We start from the raw sequence: 21,021 nt of genomic DNA on the forward strand, positions 1-21,021 counted from the left end.
TAAATAAACAAGTGTTTTATTTGATGTCCATAGCCCGCTAGTTCAGTTGTCACTGGGTAGGGGTAAACATGTCGATTTTCTTTGATTTCAACGTGGAACCTGGTGGTAGAAAGTTCAGAAGGGCTATAGATTTGGATAAACATGAGATTGATTTGTTCATGGATAAGGAACATACCAATGCTATATTCGGAGAGGTGGATATTGGTGCGCTCATGTAAGTAGCGTGCAAAACACGTAATTTTATCGTAGGATTTCCCCAATTTACTTGACCTCTTACAGATTTACAGATAATTTGAATCCGAGTATTTTCTACCGTAACAAAAATAAAGTCCCCATTACAATGACAACATGCCCGCTAAATAGTGTCAATGATAACTATAAAAAGATTGTATGTAGGTGTAAATCTGAATAGTTTCTATATCCCTACTAATACTATAAAAACGAAAGTAACTCTATTACCACTTTACATTGTAATCTCTTAACCGATTTAGATGAAATTTGGCGTGAATATTTCCACGCAAACGATGTCGCGATCAGAGCTAGTAACAATGACAAAAATGGAAGAAGAGTGGAACAACTTCGTTCATTCTTTCTCACTTCTTTCTATAAATATCACAGAAATATTGTTTGCATGCTTAGCTCAATTACTGTTTTCAGCGAGCTGGCAACCCTCGCCATATGCCTAATAAATGACCAGATGAAAGTGATCGGGTTCATGGCGCTCCACGACCACCCCAGCGTGCCGGGCGTGCCGGCCGCCGACTGGGAATACTGGCTGAAGAACATGTTTCAGTGAGCACATATAATATTCATACTGATATTCGCAGGCAAAAGGTAGCGCTTTAACAAATATTTCCGTACACGGCGGGAAGAAGTTGATATCTGGCGGGAAAAAATTGTTTACGACTCGCACGCTAGGTGGCGCTGTTCTGTGTAGTAAAAGTCCATGCCGTTTTTGTTAAGTTATAACTTTTTACGCTAGATGGCACTATTTCGTGTAGTTGAAATCCTGAATCGCGCTAGCAATTTTTTTCTAGGGATAAGGACCGCAGACTAGTAGTACAGTTTTAACTATTAATTTGTATTATTCAAGCCAAAATGCGCTTTTCCTTGTAGTAAAAATTATCGGAAAACTGGTTTGTTATACTCCTATTAAAGTTAAAATTACTATTATACATGGCACTTGCACCATTCTGGTTAAACCTGGAGTTACCAAGGTTATCAGTAAAATTTGACACTGGGTTAACGGTTTAACCGGTTAACCCCGGGTTAGTGGGATGTTGCAAGTGGGGCTTACTAAGCTATAAAATTGCCATGAATTCTTTGCAGGCGTAATTTGCTCCCGCACAACACTTTATTCATACACATGATGTGTTGCGCTGAATTTGCCAACGATTTCTTCCCGGACGAAGCTTTCGCGTCTGTGTTCAGTAATGACGAATACCTGCAGCATATTGTGCTTATCCCGCCACCGACTTGCACGTTTGGTATGTACCTTAAGCTCTGTTTTCCTATAGGATAGCGGCCGTCTCCATACAGAATGATACGGCTAAATATGGATGAAGTAGTAGGTATTTTGTATGGAGACGGCCGCTATCCTAGGAAACCAGAGCTTTAAAGTCTAGTTCTAGCACTAATTCCATGCATTTTCGAGTTGAGGAAGTGTGACATGGGACGAAAAAGAGTTTCCCCCTACAAATCCTCGAAACGCTTATACGAAGGTTCCACCTAGCCTAATATGGTATGGTAGGTATAACAACCGTATTATGTATGATAACAAATGAACCAGATGGCGCTTGATATGTTTGATAGGATTGTCGAACGTTAGCTCTTAAGTTACGTTTTATAAGGAGAGATCGGAAAAGGTGAACACCGGGGCAAAAAGGACTCGGATCTTTATGGAGACGTCATAGAATAGACCATAGTATTCGTTATGTCCCGAGTAAAATAAACTATGTTCTTACCTCATCTCAGTTTAGTTATATACTCTGGCAAGCCAAAGGTGGCTTTTTTGTCAGGTGAAAATTTTGAAAAATGTAGTTGCGAAGGTTGACGTCCCATACGAAATTCGAATTTTGCGCCTTTTTCCAATGACAAAGATGGCTAGCTAGAGAATATATTGTTGTATCATATGTATGGTACCCAAAGCCTTTCCGTATCCTCCTCCTCGTCATTTTAGCGCTTTTCTGGGTGTAGATATCCTAACCAAGTTCCTACCTATAGTACTTCTTTATTTCAATTGGAACAGAGTTGCATTTGTTTTCAAACAAATAAAAATCAACTCCCTGCACTATAGGGCGAATTTCAGTGGCAAATTTTGGGTTTCTCATATTTCTATGTCTGGGTCTTAGGAGACTCTGTAGGAGGCTGCTAGTGCCAATGTAATCCCGAGACGGGCGCAGGCACTTTTTAAAAAAGTAATAATTTTTTCAGAGATGTTTTCGAGATACAAACCATTCCGCAAGCATGTAGTAAACAGGATACCCGCGAAGCGAGAAGACGATGACGCGGGGCTCTACATGTACTTGGCGTCTCGCGATGACTTCTATCCGGACCTCGCCGTTCGTGCTGCTGTGTACGTTATATCTACCATAACATAACTTATGAAATAAGTATACTCGAAAGTGAGTCGTATTTATACGGGTTTAAGGTTCTAATTTATCTATTCATCTCGCAAAAATTTGCGAAATAGTGCCTAAATTTTGATACAGGCAAAAATACCATCGGGATGGTTTGGTTTAGGTATCGAAGTGTGGCTTACTTAACAGACTTCTTTTGTTTTTTCGCGTGTTTTTTTTAGCTTACGTAAGGCCCGATTTACACATTAAATGCGAATTCATAAATATGTACTTGCGTTAAGTAGCAAATATATGAACTCGCAAAATTATTGTGCGAGATCATAGATTTGCTACTTTTTCCCAAGCCAATAATTGGCCTGGCAAAATGCCTATCTTATATTGGAACTTTCACGTACTCCTCCTCAATTTCAAAGCAGATAATCCTGTTATACAGATAAAAAAAAAGCCTATACACGTCCCACTGTTCTCTAGGCACAGGCTTCCTCTCAAGCAGGAGAGGATTTCAAACTCTGTCAGACACTTTAAAAACTTATAAATATTTTAAATTGAATCAGTGAAGAAGATAACGACGATATAGTGGCGATCCTGGACAAACTGCATCCAAGCATGAAGAAGCTATACGGAGACTTCTACGTGAGCGAGATCATCGGTCGCCATCCAGAGAGCCCAAGGAAAATTGTCGTAGCACAGGTATCTGTGCGTAGTTTGGCCCAGGGGTTATTCGCGGACGGTCCAAAACGCAAAATGCCTACATCATTTTCCGTCGTTTTATCTTTACGTTAGCGATGTCGATGGAACCCCGCTGCCGCAGGGTTCCTATTCTATGCGGTTTGGCCTTCGGCCATTTGAAGATGACTAACGAACCTAACCTACCTGTGTGATATAAAAAAGTGGTCATTTTGCGTTCTAGACCGTTTGCGATGTAGACTAAAAGCGATAAACGGCAAAACATTACACTATAGTCATTTTGCGTTCTAGACTTCCGCGACTATACCTGAGAAATGACCTCACTCTGGCAACATTAGCCCTATTAAGTCTGAGTATTAGAGTAGGTGCTCAGGAGAGCGAAACCACGTGGGACTCAGATTCTGGCGTGCCAGGATGGCTCTTCCTTGCATCCTAGTTGACGAATGACTGTGGTGTGGATGGCCCAAAAAGCACCTAAGAGGGATTTTAAAGCTGATTTTATACAGCCCCCTCCCTAACTAAAAGTAAGGCGCTGATGAATATCTCATTTTAGTCAATGAAGTCAACGCTGGTGGTCTAGCGGTAAGAGCGTGCGACTTGCAATCTGGAGGTCGCGTGTTCAAACCCCGGCTCGTACCAATGAGTTTTTCGGATCTTATGTACGAAATATCATTGGATATTTACCAGTCGCTTTTCGGTGAGGGAAAACATCGCGAGGAAACCGGACTAATCCCAATAAGGCCTAGTTTACTCTCTGGGTTAGAAGGTCAGATGGCAGTCGCTTTCGTAAAAACTAGTGCCTACGTCAAATCATGGGATTAGTTGTCAAGCGGACCCCAGGCTCCCATGAGCCGTGGCAAAATGCCGAGATAACGCAAGGAAGAAGAAGAAGTCAGTGCAGGTAGCTGCCAGGGTCCGCAGAATATAATAGTTGTGCGAGTCGATTCGGATTGTATTGACGAAAGCCAGTTACCGAGGTCCTGCCATAAAAATCCTTCAAAAGGCAATTGCATTTTTAGCAAGACGACGAGGCTGTCGGAGTGATGTGTCTCAACGCCCAAATCGACTACCAAACTCTGTCGAAGACGTATGATCTTGCTCCATATTTCGGCCTGAGGAAGGCGACAGGGCAAGAGAAAGAAAAGCTGTGGAAAGCCAATTCTTCGTTTTTCGCATTCGGGTTTGTTGTAGAGGCATTTGCACTTACCTAACCATATTTAACTTGTCTAAAACACAGCTTATCGTAGAACAAAAGTTAGATGTTGAGGTAGTTGCACATGGAAAGCATTAGCCACAATTTATTATATTCATCATTTTGGCGTTAGTAAATAACACACAGATAACACCATAACACTATTGTAATTGTATTAATTCTGATTTCAACTCATATCTGGGACCGTAGGGGCCTAGCGCGAAAACCTTCTTTAAGAAAATGTCCCAGCACCTCATTGACGTACACCTCAAGTGACCGAAGGGCTGACAGCTATTTCGGCTAAAGGATAAGCCTGGCCGTCCAAAAAAGTAACGCTGAGGGCCTTCTGGGCACCATAAAACATGAAGCTGACCTGGGGAGCATTTTTTACTTATAAGTTTAGTTTAAGATTTGTTATATTTTAGTTTTAATTTTAACGTTTAGTTTTTTTTTCTTTTTTGTTTTCATGAATAAATGTTTAGATTCGTAATTATCTTATATTATCCACAGAGAACCTATATTGCTTGGAAAACGTAATCCTTTCGATAGTGTCGCTGACTTGATTGCCATAAATAAGGTAAGATGTTGAGGAAAACAGAATATGCTGAACCACAAACCTTCGTTTTTACCCAAAGGGTAAAAACGGAACCCTATTACTAAGACTCCACTATCCATCTCTCTGTCTGTTACCAGGCTGTATCTCATGAACCGTGATAGCTAGACGCAGTTGAAATTTGCACAAATGATGTACTCCTGTTGCCGCTATAGCAACGAATACCAAAAAGCACGGAACCCTCGGTGGGCGAGTCCGACTCGCACTTGTCCGATTTTTAACAGTAACCCTCTGTTTTGTAGATTTCACGCAAAACTTCAAAAGCCAGACCACGAAAAACTTCAAGCCATGTTTTCTTTAAGAAGAACGCAGCAATGAGGCACAGCATGGATCAGTTGTTCTTCAACAAACATTCTGATGATTACAGCGATAAGGTAATTATATTATTAAATAAATTCAATTATGTCCTATTCCAACTAATAATTATCGCCTCCTGTATCCGTTCCTGTAGGCCTGCACTGATTGGCGCGACAGTATCTCGCGGCGAGACAGACTACCCGACCTGTCTTTTTCTAACTATGTTAAGAAAAGAGGGACGGGTAGTCTATCGTATCCCGCCGCCAGGTACTGTCCCGCCAATAATATGCTAGCCCGGCTGTGCTGTACGCAGTGGCGGATTTGCAGTCTTTGCCGCCCTAGGCCCCAGACCCTGTAGCCGCCCCTTTCAAGGCACCCATAATATTGACTACATTTTGAGTTATTTCTTGTGGTCCATCAGCGAATTTTTTGTCACTGCCGCCCCTAAATATCTTGCCGCCCTAGGCCCGGGCCTACTGTGCCTTAGGGCAAATCCGCCACTGGCTGTACGTTCCAGAAGTACCTTTACAGACTCGATACTCTCTTATGGTGCAAATGTCTTGCTTTCATTGTGATGTCTAATTTTAGGTGTACATTCCATCTCCATCACCTTCTATGGCCACGAACACGTCTCACCACCCCAGCGTAATATTAGAAGAGGACCCATTCGACTATGACATAGTCAACATTGACTCCAGCCTGCTAGCGGTGCCGGAAGTTCCGCTTCCGCTGCGCAAGTTTTCGTCTTCTCTGTGGCTGGAAGAGTGCGTACTATTTGTTATATTCTTCGTGTATAATTTATAGCCGTAACTTTTATTTTTACGGTTAATCTGTACGCGCCTTAAGAATTACATGTAAATAATACAATCTGCATCCATTTTTTCTACTGCTGAACGTACTCACTTTCAGGCAGGACTCTCGCGCGCAAATCAAACGATACAAAACAAGTAAACGATCGACAGTAATCAGCTCGAAAAGGTTAAAAAGTAAGTACTTACTTTAAAACTTCTTCGAATCGCCAACAATTACTATTAGAAATGAATTCTAGCTTAATATGAAGGTAGGTACTTTACGCATATCTGAGGGCCTTCCGCGAACCACGTTAACCGTGCTGCCTCTCTGTGGCACTTGTAAATTCGTACGTAAGTGTGACAGGGAGGCAACACGTCGAACGTGGTTCGCGGTAAGGCCTCTGGTTCTTAGTACCTACTTACATCAGTTTTGTTTTCCAGAACAAAGAAAATTGTTGTTAAAGGCCATGCAGGCCAATAATGCCGAAATGGACGATTCGGAGTATCACGGAGAGCCCAACGCGTTTAGCATTGAGCTGTATGCTTTGCGTGATGATATTGACGAAAGGTCAGACAGGTGGTCTCAATCCAAATCATATTTTCCAAGACACAAAAATCATTATTCATTATATATTCCTCTTTACTAACAAGCACACAAGATAAATATATACGGGACATGGGAAATTAGCAAGTCAGATTTATGGTACACTCGACACAGACTTACAATTGCTTACAAGTAGCTATATTACAGTCTTCTTCTTCTTCCTCATTCCCTCATTGCTTAGGATCGCGACCATGTATGCTACGTCTCTACAGTGTGCGATCATACGTATCGTCATCTCCTCCAAGCCGTTTTCGGCTACAGCGACTGCTTTGCTACAGCTAAGAGCGTCGCTGGTGCGCTCTCAGGTGACTGACATAGCCAAACTTTGCAGCAAATGTGCGGCCACTACGTACGTGGTGGCCACAGGTGATCTGTCCTTTAGCTCGTCACGCTTAACGTCGAGCTCTGTGCGTCGCCTGGCTTCAAATTCACGCACCTGCGTCTGCACAATACCTATGCCTCCACCGTGGACGGTCACGCTAGTGTCTCCCATGTTGATGGCTCTATATGAGCGCTCTTGATATGCCGCTTCAATTAAACACCGTATAGGCAACCCCTTCACAACATCAGGCCATCTCGTGGGTGCTTTTCCTCGCGCTCGCTTGCCCTCTATTTGGCCCAAGATAATCTGCCTTTCTAGGTCGGGCTATTTACACCGCATGATATGACCAAAGAAGCTGAGTGCGCGTTCTTGATATATTGTAGAGAGTCGTGTGGTGATTTTCAGCTCCTCTAGGATAGACTTGGTTCTCATAGCCGTCCAGGGTATGCGTAGGGGCCTTCGCCAACCACCATTACAGTCTACACTAACAAAGAATAATAAGGCTATTGTAAATTCCAGAAAAGGCTACTATTTGCTGCAGGCAGCGTTTGAATTGATGAAAGACTACGACTACTGCTTGCTCCGAATGCCTTGTACCAGTTCGTCTATGTTTTTGCTGAGGCATTTTTGTGTAAGAAGCCTGTTAATTTGACTGATTTCCTTGTTCATCTAATAAATCAAATCTCATTTGTTTAAAACCATCCCGATCCCGATCAATGGATTTAAATTTATCGAGCTCTGAATTCTAATCTCTGTGGAAAAGATCATTGGTAGGTGGCGGTAGACCATATTTGTTACTACTTAAGCAGTGTCTTAACTTTCAGTTTGTGCCCTGTAAAGATAAACTTTGCAGTGATTATGCACTGTACATCGCCCACAGGAGCTCTGTGTTGGGGTTAGTATAAAATATATTCATTTATCATTTATTTGCCGGGATTATTAAATCCTAAACTAACGGCGATTCCTTAATTTCCCGGCCTTTATAAAAATGCGCCATTTTTTTGCAGTAAATTGACCGTCCGTAAAGCGGAGATGGTAGATGTTCCTCAGATATCCAGGTTGATGCAAAGTTTGGACGGTAAGGAGGCCATGTGGATGGTGGAAAACAGCATCATGGGCAAGCAGCGGCATGAGGCGTACGTCTTCGCTTGTGGACTTGATGTTGTGGGCTTCGGGATATTGGAGTGAGTATCTATTTTTTTATTAGCCTGTTGTGTCCCACTGCTGGGCAAAGGCCTCCCTCTCTTTCTTCCACGTGTCGAGATGACGACGAGACCGAGGTCTATGGCAATATTTGGCCAATCTTTCTGAAAGACGTTAAGATCGTGTCGCCATCTCCTTCGAGGTCTGCCGTGAGTATCTAGGATATAAAAAAATAACTGTCCCCTTGTTTACGTATCCAGGGGTTAACTCAGGAGCTTGGTTTGTTCTTTGGATCAAATGAGCCAATCGGGGCCGATGTCGAATTTTTGCTTAGATTAGCGTTATATAGGATTTTTACTACCGACGCCCGTACTGTAGCATCCAAGGGGAACCTGATCTGACAAAGTTTTATGTGTCTCTGTACCAACAGTTATTGCAAATCTAATCTAGAAGCCAGAATTATCAGAACCTAATAGTTCACTATTGAGTTTAACAAAAAGCACACTTGAAGCTTATAAGTAGGTAGAGTCAGACCAAGAATAGTCTGCACCGGATTTGATAGCCCACGCAGTGCAAGTGTCATTTATACGTCATAATTTCATAGAAGTTTGACGTTTAAAATAACACTTTCACTGCGTCGGGCTATCAAATCCGCTGCAGACTATTCTTGGTCTGACTCTAGTTATAGCCACTTTAGTGAGTTCAAACTATGTAATATTTGCAGGCCTCCAGAGCAAATTAAATTCTTACAAGCGCGCTACGACATGGATGCCTTTCGTATTCCGAAATACCATTACTCGGGCCAGGGAGTGCATATCGGTTTCGCCAACATTAAGACTGCCTTGGTCTATCCGGTGTTCGAAGCCCACTATCGGTTCTTCCTTAGAGAGATTATGAGGCTATCAGGGGCTGATACGCTGATTTGGTTTACTGGGTATAGGAACAAATGGGTAAGCTCTTAACGTAACTTGGAGAGGTCGTCTCTTCGGTCAGCTTTTTTTGGCTTAAATGGTACTGTGGATATAGAAGAAACAACTACTCTTTCATTACTTTTTGATATGACTAAAGATCCACCATAATGTTTAGCTTGCTTTATAAAACTACAACTAAGTGTCAGCAAGTTGCATGATATTCCGTTTTCCAGACAGACGCTTCTATGGATCCTAGGATTTTTCAAGACTTGGGTCCTACACCTACCGGTAATGCTAAACTATCTTTAATGAAATGTAACGGCATGAAAAATATGTTTTAGGTAATCCACAAAGCTAATTCTATGGCTTTATCCATGGTGCCGCTTAAACCAAGGCAATGGGATCCCGTTTTCAGCTTAGTTCCAGAGTTGAAGAAAATAGGAAAAATGGCCAAGGAAGTGTGAGTTTCCTTTATTTGTTAGCCTGTTGTGTCCCACTGCTAAGAAAAAGCCATCCTCTTTTTCTTCCACGCGTCTTGGTCTGTGGCAATATTAGGCCAATCTTTCCGAATAGACGTTTCTATGGATCCTAGGCTTTTCAAGACATGGGTAATGCTACCGGTAATGCTAAACGATCTTTAATGAAATATAACGGGATGAAAAATATTATGTTTTAGGTAAAAAATATCTTGAGTTCCCTTATTAACGAATTTTATTTACATTGTCGGAAGCTCTTAAATCTTAATGCATATATCTCGCTACTGGACGCAGGCCTCCTCTTCATAGTGCGAGAGGATTTGATTTATACCTAGTCCTGCAACCCAGTTCAAAATTTAAGTTCGTTCCTGTTCCCATTTCGTCACAATCAGTGTTCCGGGATTCTTGATCTAAAACTTGCCTAGTTCTTCTTTCCCTCAGCGTGGCGTTTAGTTCGTGGTTTCTGAGCAAGAAATTAACCACTGTGTCCCGGCTTAACGTCGATACAAGGATCGTGGTTGTCGGAGCATCGAGAACGGCTATGGGATTTCTAAACAAACTTTTGTTTAGGTAAGTTTAATTATTTTTAAAACTCTAGATTGAAGATTAAATATAAAATGTTAACTTAGGTACTCTTGGATTGTGAATGTTATATGCTAGGGTAAAGTATCCTATTAGAAAACCTTATATTAAGCCACCAGCCAAGCAACCAGCAGTGTTGAGTTTTCAATAAATATCCATGCCAATGATTGGTACTTTTCAGTGATGCATCATCGTACCTGACATTCACGAGCGTGACGCTGGTATCGACCGACGGCTTGCCGTACGTACGTCACTCTAATCCTTGTGCGGAAATGATGTTCCCGCTTCACCGCACTACCACGCAGAATTATCTTCAGTGCACGCCCTATACTTACTACGTTAACGTGGTCCAAGGAACTATGGTGGAAATTAACAAGTAAGAGTTTTGGCTGTACGAGAATTGTGAAAACAGGCTATTTATGTGGGCACGGTGTGATATGAATATGACTATGGTTTAGAAGCTCGGTTGAAGTGGAAAGTCCGACCAATGCTGGCTGGATATTAAGAGGGAAGACATACGCGCCAAAGGTATTCGATGATGAGGATGCAATCGGGAGAAACGTTTGACAGATTTCGGAGAATAGAAATTTCGATCGAAATTGTAATCTATATGCTGTTATCGTTCTTATAAATACGCTATACGGATACCTACTGTATACAGTACCATTTTAATATTCGCTTGTTAAAAAAGTATTTGCTGGAGCGTCGGTTACCTGTCTGTTTTATCCAAAGGCTCTTAGCTTATTTTTAGTTACGACAATTGATTGTGTTGTTTTGTGAACAATGTAGTTTAGTAAATCGTTTATATCTCATATCAAAACAGGAAGGATAAATACATAACAGTAGCAAGCGGACATCGATATTATTACGACAAACTCTTTCTGATGTTTGGCCAGCAGTTTCAACACCCGGACTATCTGAAAGCCGTTTTAGAAAGAGAAAGGGATATTCAGTAAGTATTTCTTTCATTTATGTGTTGTAGAAGTCTAAATATAGTGAACAAACCTCTGCTTGAGGTTCTTAACTTGTTACGTTAATCACAGCAAGATGAACTAGGCATGGACTTAATTGATTGGGTGTTTCGGAGAGCGGAGGTCGCCAGGCTATTTTTGATATTGCAGACGTGGTCATTTATAGGCATCAGATCTGTAGAAATGATGATCAGTATACATGATTAGTTAAACGTCTAATCGGAATGGTGAAATAGGAGTATTTAGATTGTATATATTTTGTTAACTAAGCAATCGTAGCTAAGATTCGTACATTGACATGGAAATAATTGATTCACAATCATTCAACATGTAGACAAGGAATGACTCCATCGTACACGCGTCTGGATGTCCCATCTCTTCGGGAGCCACAGATCGAGACCAGCTACGACACACCCTCCAACGTGTTCATCGTCAACACAATCTCTGACGCGACCAGGGTGCTACGGCAGATCCATAACTTAACTTATATGAATAACAAAGGTAATATTAACTGAAACATGTTTATCATCAGTTTTTAGTGGCAAAAAAATTTCTTGTGGAATTTCCAATTATTATTTTTTAGAAAGGAGATATTTCTCATGAACAATACAATACAATAGATGATGGTAGATGTACAATAGTACAGCTAACTTCAAATAGATAGTGACGGGCAAAGTGGCTAAATATATAGGAACACATCCCTCCAAATTCCATGGTAACAAAGGTGTGTTACGATATATTTGAGCATTTTGGCCGTAACTATCTGTTTAATGCTGACTGTACAACAAATAACTACCTATTTCCCAAAAAGTTTAATAAAAAAACATGAAATAACAATGCGAAATAAATTATGTACTTATTCACTTATATTTATATTGGTACCTATGTCTATTTTTAGATAAAGTAATAGTGTACGGATCGTCTCTGGAAGTATACTGCTGCATAGCAGCGCTGAAAGAAATGAATATTCCGAGCAAAAAAATCGTATTTGTCGATTCATTTCCGCCCGAAAACCCGCGGAAGACCAGAGTTCCCATATTTAATAACGTTTATGTAAGTCACCAAACTTAGTTCTACAGAATGGGTCTAAAACCTTACGTTGAATTGAATTTGAAATCAATAATTTAACCTCTTCAAAATTGTTAAAGACGATCTCGTGATGATTGTAAAACTCTACACTCTAGACAAGGACAGCAGCAGAGACTTATGTCCAGTGGACGTCTCTTGGTTGATTTGAGGAATGTATCCGAAGATTGAATATTTTACTAACAAACATAACTATTCATACTTAGTGTGCAGTCGTGGCTACAAATCACATCAAACAAACTGCATCCATCAATCCAAAGGTAACTTGGTAAGAAAGACTCTCTTCGATACATTATTTCTCATCTTTTAGGTTGACCAAACGATCTCTGAAGTCTTCGAAGAGCTCGGCATAAAAGTTCTGCGCTCGTACTACTTCCAGTTTTGGAAGACCAACGACCGTAACATGGTCACCCACGTGAGCTTTCTATCGCACTTCCAAATGGTTGAGCTGCAGTGTGCTGCGCTATTTTATTATGGTACAAGAGGCATCGATGCCGATGCCTTCCAAGGTAAATAAAAAAAATATTAATAGGTACTGGATTTAAATTATGATTATGACACAGGACAGGATGACACAGTGAGAATAGACGGCCCTAGTCCGAAGCCATTTTAAAAGAAACAAATGACGTAGAAGCTTTCTTACTGGCACACATAATGTACGCGTTTGCTAGCTTGTGGCCTAAATGTGAGAAAATTGGCGTGAGAAATTTAAAACTTGAGTGATGGGGCCAAATTCGACATGTACAACTGTCAGATTTTGCATCCACGTCAAATCAACAGTTGATTTTATCGCATACTGAGTGTTGATTCCATCAACGGTGGATAATATCATTTGGTACAACCAAAACTCAACTCTAAACTAAGGGTGGTTCGGTTTGGTTTGCTTGTCACCCTAACTGTGGATTGTTAATGTCAAATTTTGACATTGTACGTATTCGAGAACTTATGATTTTTCCCACATCAACGGGAGATCAACACGATACGTCAAACGTCGCTTGTCGAATAGGGGTCCTGGCTAGCTGACCCATGGCTGGTTCACACATGCATCTTTGCGCGCTCAAAAGCTTTTGCTACTTTGTGGTCTAAATCGAAAACTCCTCTAGATTTCTCACATCTTCCCATGTCAAAAGAAACGCGGCTGAGCCCTAATTGATACTTTAATCTTTTTTTTATATTCAACTAGCAATCCATAAGAGCAGCTTAGTGTATGACGAGGGTATTCTGATTGACCACGAGTGCCGCACCAACAGCCACTCGATCTACGCCGCGGGTCCGGCCACAAGGTACAGCGCGCGCTACTTCGCTGAGATGAGGAACCATCAGTATTACGATTCTTATGAAGTCGGTGAAAAGGTACAGTCGCCCTAAGCTATCGTAGTAAGTCCCCACGTATTTGTACAAGTACAAGTTTAATTCGAATTTTGAACTTTTATAGAAAAACAAAAGAAAGTTATAAAAAAAATACTTGGGACATGCTATGGAGTAGTTTCCATGTCTGTCCCTAAATTAACGACTGGGTCGGTTGCACCAAACTGTCTGTCACCGTTAAAGAATTTTGTATGGGAAATGTCATACTTCGCTGCTGTTTGATGTTAACCAGTCTGTTAATTATGTGGTTGGTGCAACTGTGTCTAAGATGTAGATAACTACTTTCAGTACCAAAAGTTTCAGTTTGCAGTTAATAAAATGTCTGTTTTAGCTTGGAATACAAATCAGAAACCAGCTGGATCCGTTGTTCTCAGAAAACAAATCTAATTGTAGAAAATCGATGCAGACCTCTGTGAAGAGCGTTAGTTTTGATTCTACTATTTACCCGAGTACTGCAAGAATATGTGCTGAAAATGCTGGGGAGTCCTTCTACAGTTATAAATCGTTAAGTATCACTGCAGAGTTATCACATTCTGTGCATAATGTGAATGATAATGCAAATAAGTGCTTAAAGCCACAGCAATACAGTTCATATTATAACTACAATCTTATAACGCATGCTCTAGAAAATTAGTTTCAACTTTATGGCAAAATTGGCGCGTTTACAGTCAATCAATCAATCAATCAATCAAAATATACTTTATTCATGTAGGCCTAGCAACAAGCTCTTATGAATCGTAATTAATCTTAATCTAATTATCAGAGCAATTTATTGATGTTAATATTATTCCATAATAAAATTGGACTATTATACATGTCAAATTTAACACTAAGAATTTCACAAAAGGATCGTCAAACATTAAAAAAAAAATTGTATAAAAAAATACTAGTCTAGAATTTCTAGAATAAAATCTAAATGTCAAAAAAAAGCATAAGTAACAAACAAGTAGATAGTATTACATCGGAATATCCATTTCCTCATCAATAATCAAATATACCTAATAAATAAATAATCATTTCGAATAACAATTAATCCCACGTTGTATTATCATTCATGTAGTCCTGTGTGGTATAATAAGCTTTGGAAATAAGTTTACGCTTTACATAATTCTTAAATTTATTAATAGATAATTCAGTAATATGGTTTGGAAGTTTATTATAAAATCTTACACAATTACCCATGAATGATTTTTTAATTTTATGGAGCCGAGTGAAGGGCACTGCGAACTTATGTTTATTTCTAGTATTAATATTATGGATTTCACAATTTTTCCTAAAATTTACAATATTTTTATGTACATACAGAATATTCTCATAAATGTATTGACAGTGCACTGTCATTATGTCAATTTCCTTAAATTTATCTCTAAGTGAGTCTCTATGGTTCATTTTGTATATTGCTCGAATAGCCCTCTTCTGCAGAACAAAAATGGTATTTATCTCTGAAGCACCGCCCCACAGTAAAATACCATATGCCATAATGCTATGGAAGTAACTAAAATATACTAATCGAGCTGTTTTCACATCAGTTAACTGACGGATTTTGCTCACTGCAAAAGCTGCAGAGCTCAGTCTATTCGAAAGAGTAGCAATATGGGGACCCCACTGGAGTTTAGAATCTAAAGTTATACCAAGAAAAACTGTACTATCAACTAATTCCAATTCCTCATCCTTCACAATGACACTTGCTTGCACATGCCTTACGTTACTACTAGTGACAAACTTAATACATTTAGTTTTTTTCTCATTTAACATTAAATTATTAACATTGAACCAATTTACTACTTTTGAAATAGCATTGTTTACATCATTGTAAGCTTGTTGCTGTCGTTTGACTTTGAAAATAAGTGAGGTGTCGTCTGCAAACAATACTATATCATGGTGGGTCTTAACAAGGAATGGCAAGTCATTTATGTAGATAAGGAACAGGAAAGGCCCCAATATTGACCCCTGTGGTACACCCATAGAGACCAATGACCCAGGTGATCGCGAGTCAACTGCCGCAGTCACCAACCCCAGCAACCCCATTGGTAGTTGCCAATTCAGCGTGTTCAATAGCTGCCAGTAGGCGGTAGCTTTAGTAGAACGCAAACAAATAAATAAATAAATAAATATTAGGGGACATCTTACACAGATCAACCTAGCCCCAAACTAAGCAAAGCTTGTACTATGGCTGCTAGGCGACGATATACATACTTATATAGATAAATACATACTTATATACATAGAAAACACCCATGACTCAGGAAAACAAAAACGAAATGAAAAGTCATATTACTGCCTCTTTAACTCATACTACGACTGACTGTGAATGAGACGTCAACTATTAATAAATAGGTAATAACCTTGTAGGAATTTGAAGCGTGATCCAAAGCACCAATCGGAGAAGGATTACGACAGGCTACCGGTGTACAGGAACGCCCACTCGCGGTACTGCAAGATGCCAGGGGGATTGCAATATCTGGAAGTCCGGGCTCCGGGGATGAAGATACCACATCCTTATGTACAGTCTTTGGACTTTAATGTAAGTATAAAAAGCCGATGTACCTTGACTCTTAGCTCGTTAAGTGCGTCCGCCCATACACGTCACCGGGGAGGGATCAAGACTTTCTGATCCCCCCTCCATTGTGCGGGTCCTGGCGATAAACTTGGGCTGCCGGAGGGTGCCGTGGTAGAATGTTCTAGATCCCAGTGCGCTCTCATGAACGGCAAAGAGGGTGAAACTCTGGAGTGGGTTTAGTGGGTAGGGCCAAGTGCTTGAGCTCACTTGGCCTCACCTACTTACAAGCCACCGGTAGTAATTTCTAAGGATATGGTGAGAAAGAAGCTTCTTCGTAGATACCACTTTTGTTACTCCATAATTGTTTTTAGGGCTTCGTAATGGAGACATTTAAAATGGGCTACTTCAAGTTGCACATGACCCCAAACTTTATCGTGGACGGCATCACGTGTTTGACCCCTGCAAAATACTACATCGGACACTTCAAGGCTCTTTTTGGAAAACCTGCAACAGTATTGAACAATATTCATATAAAGTACACTGTAAGTCAACGTTATTCTTTAAGCTCTTGCACCATCCGACTAACCCGGGGTTAAGCGGTTAAACCGTGAACGAGGTGTCAAATTGTACGGGTAACCAATGTAACCATGGTAACTCCAGGTTTAACCGGTTAACCCCGGGTTAGTGGAATGGTAAGTGGCGCTAAGTAGGGTAAACTACCCAAAGATTGGAACTGAACGTATCAGTCGTTGGCACCTATTTTGTAGGATAGTCGATCATCACTGCTGCCTTAATGTAAGGTAAAAGGTCCCAACCATTGGCGAGGCGTCGACAGTGGGATATTTTACCTCAGGTAACCCAGATTCAAGCCAGACATAAAGAATATTTAAAAAAATGGGCAAATTCACACCGCGTCGAGAGAGATTTCAATTCTAGAGTCTAGACCTTTTAGAAAGGGTCCAATTTTCTAACAAACTGAGCTAGACACATCACAACTCAACGGCGCACCGACGTCCAAAATCATAAGGATCTCTACCTTTCTTTAATACAATACCATTTATTTCTCTCATATAAGCTTACAGTAGTTTACCAATTCGCTTACACGATAAAATAGACGATAAGACACATTAACAAATTATAAATTCAAAGAAGTAAAAACTCAAATACAGTGAAAAGAAAACAAAAATGCTTTACCGCAGACTAAGCTAATTATGTACTAAGCAGAGCTTTCTGATGAAATTACATATTGTTAAATTAATCTTCTTAATATTTCTATTGCAGACTAAGAAGGTGGACAATTTATACGATTTCTTCACTTCACCAGGAATCATGTTTTTGTATCACGACCATATTGAAGAATTGTTTGCAGTAGTCAAGGAAATTTTACCTCTGGTAATTAAAATACTCAGTTATTGTTGTAATTCAATTAATCTAGTTTTTACCGCTGTTGGCTTCAGCAATTGTGGGGTTGAACCATTGACATAGATATCTAGGGACTGGCTTTACGGGCAATAATAATGAGGCATGACAGGGGCCAAGTACCGCGGTATGATCCAGCTACAACGCGATTGGTTGATGAGTTCGCATCACGCGTGTGATTGGTTGCAACTAGTTTCGTTAGACTGCACGATTGGCTGGAATTCGTGGGCAACACCGCTGAACTAGTACCATTTTTCGTGCCCGTAAGGCAACTCCATAGATATATTATACATCAATAGGTTGAACGTATTGACCTGTCATTTTTTTTACAGAATAAACCTAATGGGGAAACCCTTAGCGAAGCAATGACGGAGGCCAACGAAAAGTACAAGAAGACAGTGAGTGTTGTAATAATTTTCGGAACACCTATAGTCGTCAGGCCTGATTTCTTATGTTTTAGATTTTGCTACTCAATCCGAGTATAATTATGACACTGTATTTTGCTCATTGTATATGACTTTTTTGTTGTTCTTATTTAGTAACAGTAGAGACACCTAAGGTAAGTACATCTAGATCTGGGTCATTCTCAAAGGTCAGCAGTCTAATTGCCGCGGCCCATATATTTTCATACATAATGTACGAAACGAGTCGTGGCAATAGACTCAACCGCAGACATAATCTCAGAGAATGACCCATCTAAGCACACGGCAGTTTACCCGACCAACATATGCAGTTTCTTAGTACCTAATAGGTATTTGTACAGACAGATGTAGTGCATAATTGTTTTCCGTCGTATTTTCCCGGAAACGTTCGTATTTGTCATGCTACTTCAGTCAACCTCTGTAGTTTGTGTACCCAGACTGCCTGAAATAGCAATACACGTTCGTGTGTTTCCGTTAAAATACGAAGGAAAATAATTATGCACTACTACTAAATCCTTAGTTACTCACCTGATTACAAATAACTCTTAACTTGACGACCGGTCTGGCCTATTGGGTAGTAATCCTGCCTATGTAGCCGATGGCACAGAATAAATAATAGTACTAGGTACAGAAGACTCACTTCCTAACAAAACGCGTCTGTTACGATCAGCACAGATATGGCCGCTAGGTGGCGACAGCGCCACGCGCGGCTTATGGCAAACCCCAAAATTGGGGCCGAACGGATGTACTTTTAGCTACCTGTAGCAAAGCGACGAAATCGCGGAGTGAGCCACGCCTGCTGATGGTCCCTGTCCCTGGTTCGAATCCCGGTAAGGGCATTTATTTGTGTGATGACGCAGATATTTGTTCCTGAGTCTGAGTCATGATTGTTTTTTATGTATTTAAGTAATTATATAGATATCATATAATATATGATATCTATATAATTACTATATATATATATATATATATATATATATATATATATATATATATATATATCGTTGTCTGAGTACCCACAACACAAGCCTTCTTGAGCTTACCGTGGGGCTTATAGGCCAAGCAATAAGAAGTTATAGAGGGAAAAGCTAGGAACACAATTTTTGACTCCATAACTTTGTTTGGACTAGTTAGGAGGTGAACATATCAAAAATCCCCGGCCGTAGCTCCGGTGCTGGGGGGTAGAGGGGGGAAAGAAGGTCTAATTTTTCGGTTTTTCACTTATATCTTGGAAACTTTGCGTCTTAGCGACATGACTACTAAGACACACCAAAAGCTGATAAAATTTGTTACAAGTTTTATTCAGTCAAGTTTTTCGATATCTTGAATAGTTTTTGAGATATCCGCACTTGAAAGTTTAATTTGGAGCTTTCAATTTTATCTTGATATCTACATTAGTGAAGCTGCTAGGCCGAGTTTGGTATCATTTTCGTGTAAAACGGGGGTGCTGAATTCATTTTTGGTATCACATTGACACCATTCCTAAGAAAAAACATGTAAACTTTAAACAAATATCTTTTTTTTTTAATTCCTCTTCAAGCTTAAACCGCTTAACCGATTTAATGGAAATTTGGTATACAGCTATTTCGAGTCCCAAGACAGGACATAAGATACTTTTTATCTCAATAATCATACTTTAAAGTTGTGAAATGGAGTATGGGGGGAATTCAACTTCGTCGACGAAACTGAATTCCTGAAGTTAATACTGCTTAAGGTAAGGTTTGAAGTCATGTTTGGTATCATTTTCATCTAAATCACAGATGTATACCATCCTAAATTTCATCTAAACCGGTTCAGCGGTTATTGACTCCCCATACAAACTTCCACCCCACTTTTCACACCCTCAAAAGATGCTTTTGGTTATAAAAACTATCCTATATCCTGTGTCGAGACTGAAACTATTTCTATACCAAATTTCAACGAAATTGGTTCAGCGGTTTAAGTGTGAAGAGGGATTTAAAAAAATATATTTTTGGTTTTACTTTGCAATAGTGTCAATGTGATACCATAAATGAATTCAGCACCCCCGATTTATACGAAAATGATACCAAACATGGCCTAACAGCTTCACTGATGTAGATATCAAGATAAAATTAAAATCCCTAAATAAACTTTCAAGAGCGGGTATCTCAAAAACTATTCAAGATATCGAAAAACTTGACTGGATAAAACTTGTAACTAATTTTACCAGCTTTCGTTTTGTCTTAGTAGTCATGTCGCTAAGACGCAAAGTTTCCAAGATATCAATGAAAAACCGAAAAATTCGACCTTCTTACCCCCCTCTACCCCCCAGCACCGGGGCTACAGCCGGGGACTTTTGATATGTTCACCTCCTAACTAGTCCAAACAAAGTTACGGAGTCAAAAATTGTGTTCCTGGCATTTCCCTCTACAACGTTTTTTGAGCATTCATTTCCTGACCTATTAGTGAATCTGTGTAGAAATGTCCCATAATGACCTATAATATTTAAAAACTTGCAGTCGGCTATCCGCTCGAAGTTCGAGAAGTCTCCACACGTGGAAGCCATTGCGGCGTACGTCCTCGAGTGGGTGTCTCAGAACGACCTGCTACTGCCCATGTACTACCAGCCCTGGCAGAAGCCAGACTTCCAACACGACATCGGCTACCACCCTGCCTTCGACGACTTTAAGAAGGAAAAGAAAGTTACATCACGTTTCTTTGAAGATGAATAAATTGGTTGGAAATAAATGTATGAGACTAAAAACGGTCTTTTCATCTTAAAACCTGATTTGGAAGAATGTTATCACTCCAAATACATAGGTACTTTAAACGAAATATTCAGGATAAATTACTGCGTCTTACGTAAGCGAACAAATCGCGAACGCGACGACGCGACGCGGCGTGGTGGGCCCAAGGCGTTCGCGTTCGCAACGAGATCGCCCACGTAAGACACTTCTATATGTATCAAAGGATTGATTCACCCCGTGCCGCATTGCTTCGCTTCGCGTTCGCGTGTTGTTCGCCTACGTAGTACGCTGCGTTATACTACTCCAACCAAACCAGCCAAACCACCAAAACCAAACGGAATGCCCGCACC

General features: G+C 40.3%; 1 protein-coding gene across 1 annotated transcript; it reads left to right on the plus strand.

Moving 5' to 3' along the window:
• Positions 1–12: 12 nt before the first annotated feature.
• Positions 13–20,662, plus strand: LOC134671534 (cilia- and flagella-associated protein 61-like). The gene is made up of 29 exons (XM_063529393.1): positions 13–214; positions 658–792; positions 1,330–1,487; positions 2,434–2,575; positions 3,134–3,269; positions 4,286–4,446; positions 4,969–5,035; positions 5,314–5,445; positions 5,957–6,132; positions 6,278–6,354; positions 6,601–6,727; positions 7,605–7,716; positions 7,910–7,980; positions 8,093–8,269; positions 8,953–9,178; positions 9,481–9,599; positions 10,057–10,185; positions 10,379–10,573; positions 11,021–11,149; positions 11,503–11,669; positions 12,067–12,221; positions 12,565–12,763; positions 13,438–13,607; positions 13,954–14,126; positions 15,975–16,146; positions 16,494–16,664; positions 17,404–17,514; positions 17,874–17,939; positions 20,444–20,662. Exons 1-29 carry the CDS (start codon positions 69–71, stop codon positions 20,654–20,656), a joined length of 4,212 nt encoding a protein of 1,403 aa, XP_063385463.1. The 5' UTR covers positions 13–68; the 3' UTR covers positions 20,657–20,662.
• Positions 20,663–21,021: the final 359 nt, after the last annotated feature.

The sequence above is a fragment of the Cydia fagiglandana genome, chromosome 15 (assembly GCF_963556715.1).
Source record: "Cydia fagiglandana chromosome 15, ilCydFagi1.1, whole genome shotgun sequence".
Classification (NCBI taxonomy): Eukaryota; Metazoa; Arthropoda; class Insecta; order Lepidoptera; family Tortricidae; genus Cydia; species Cydia fagiglandana.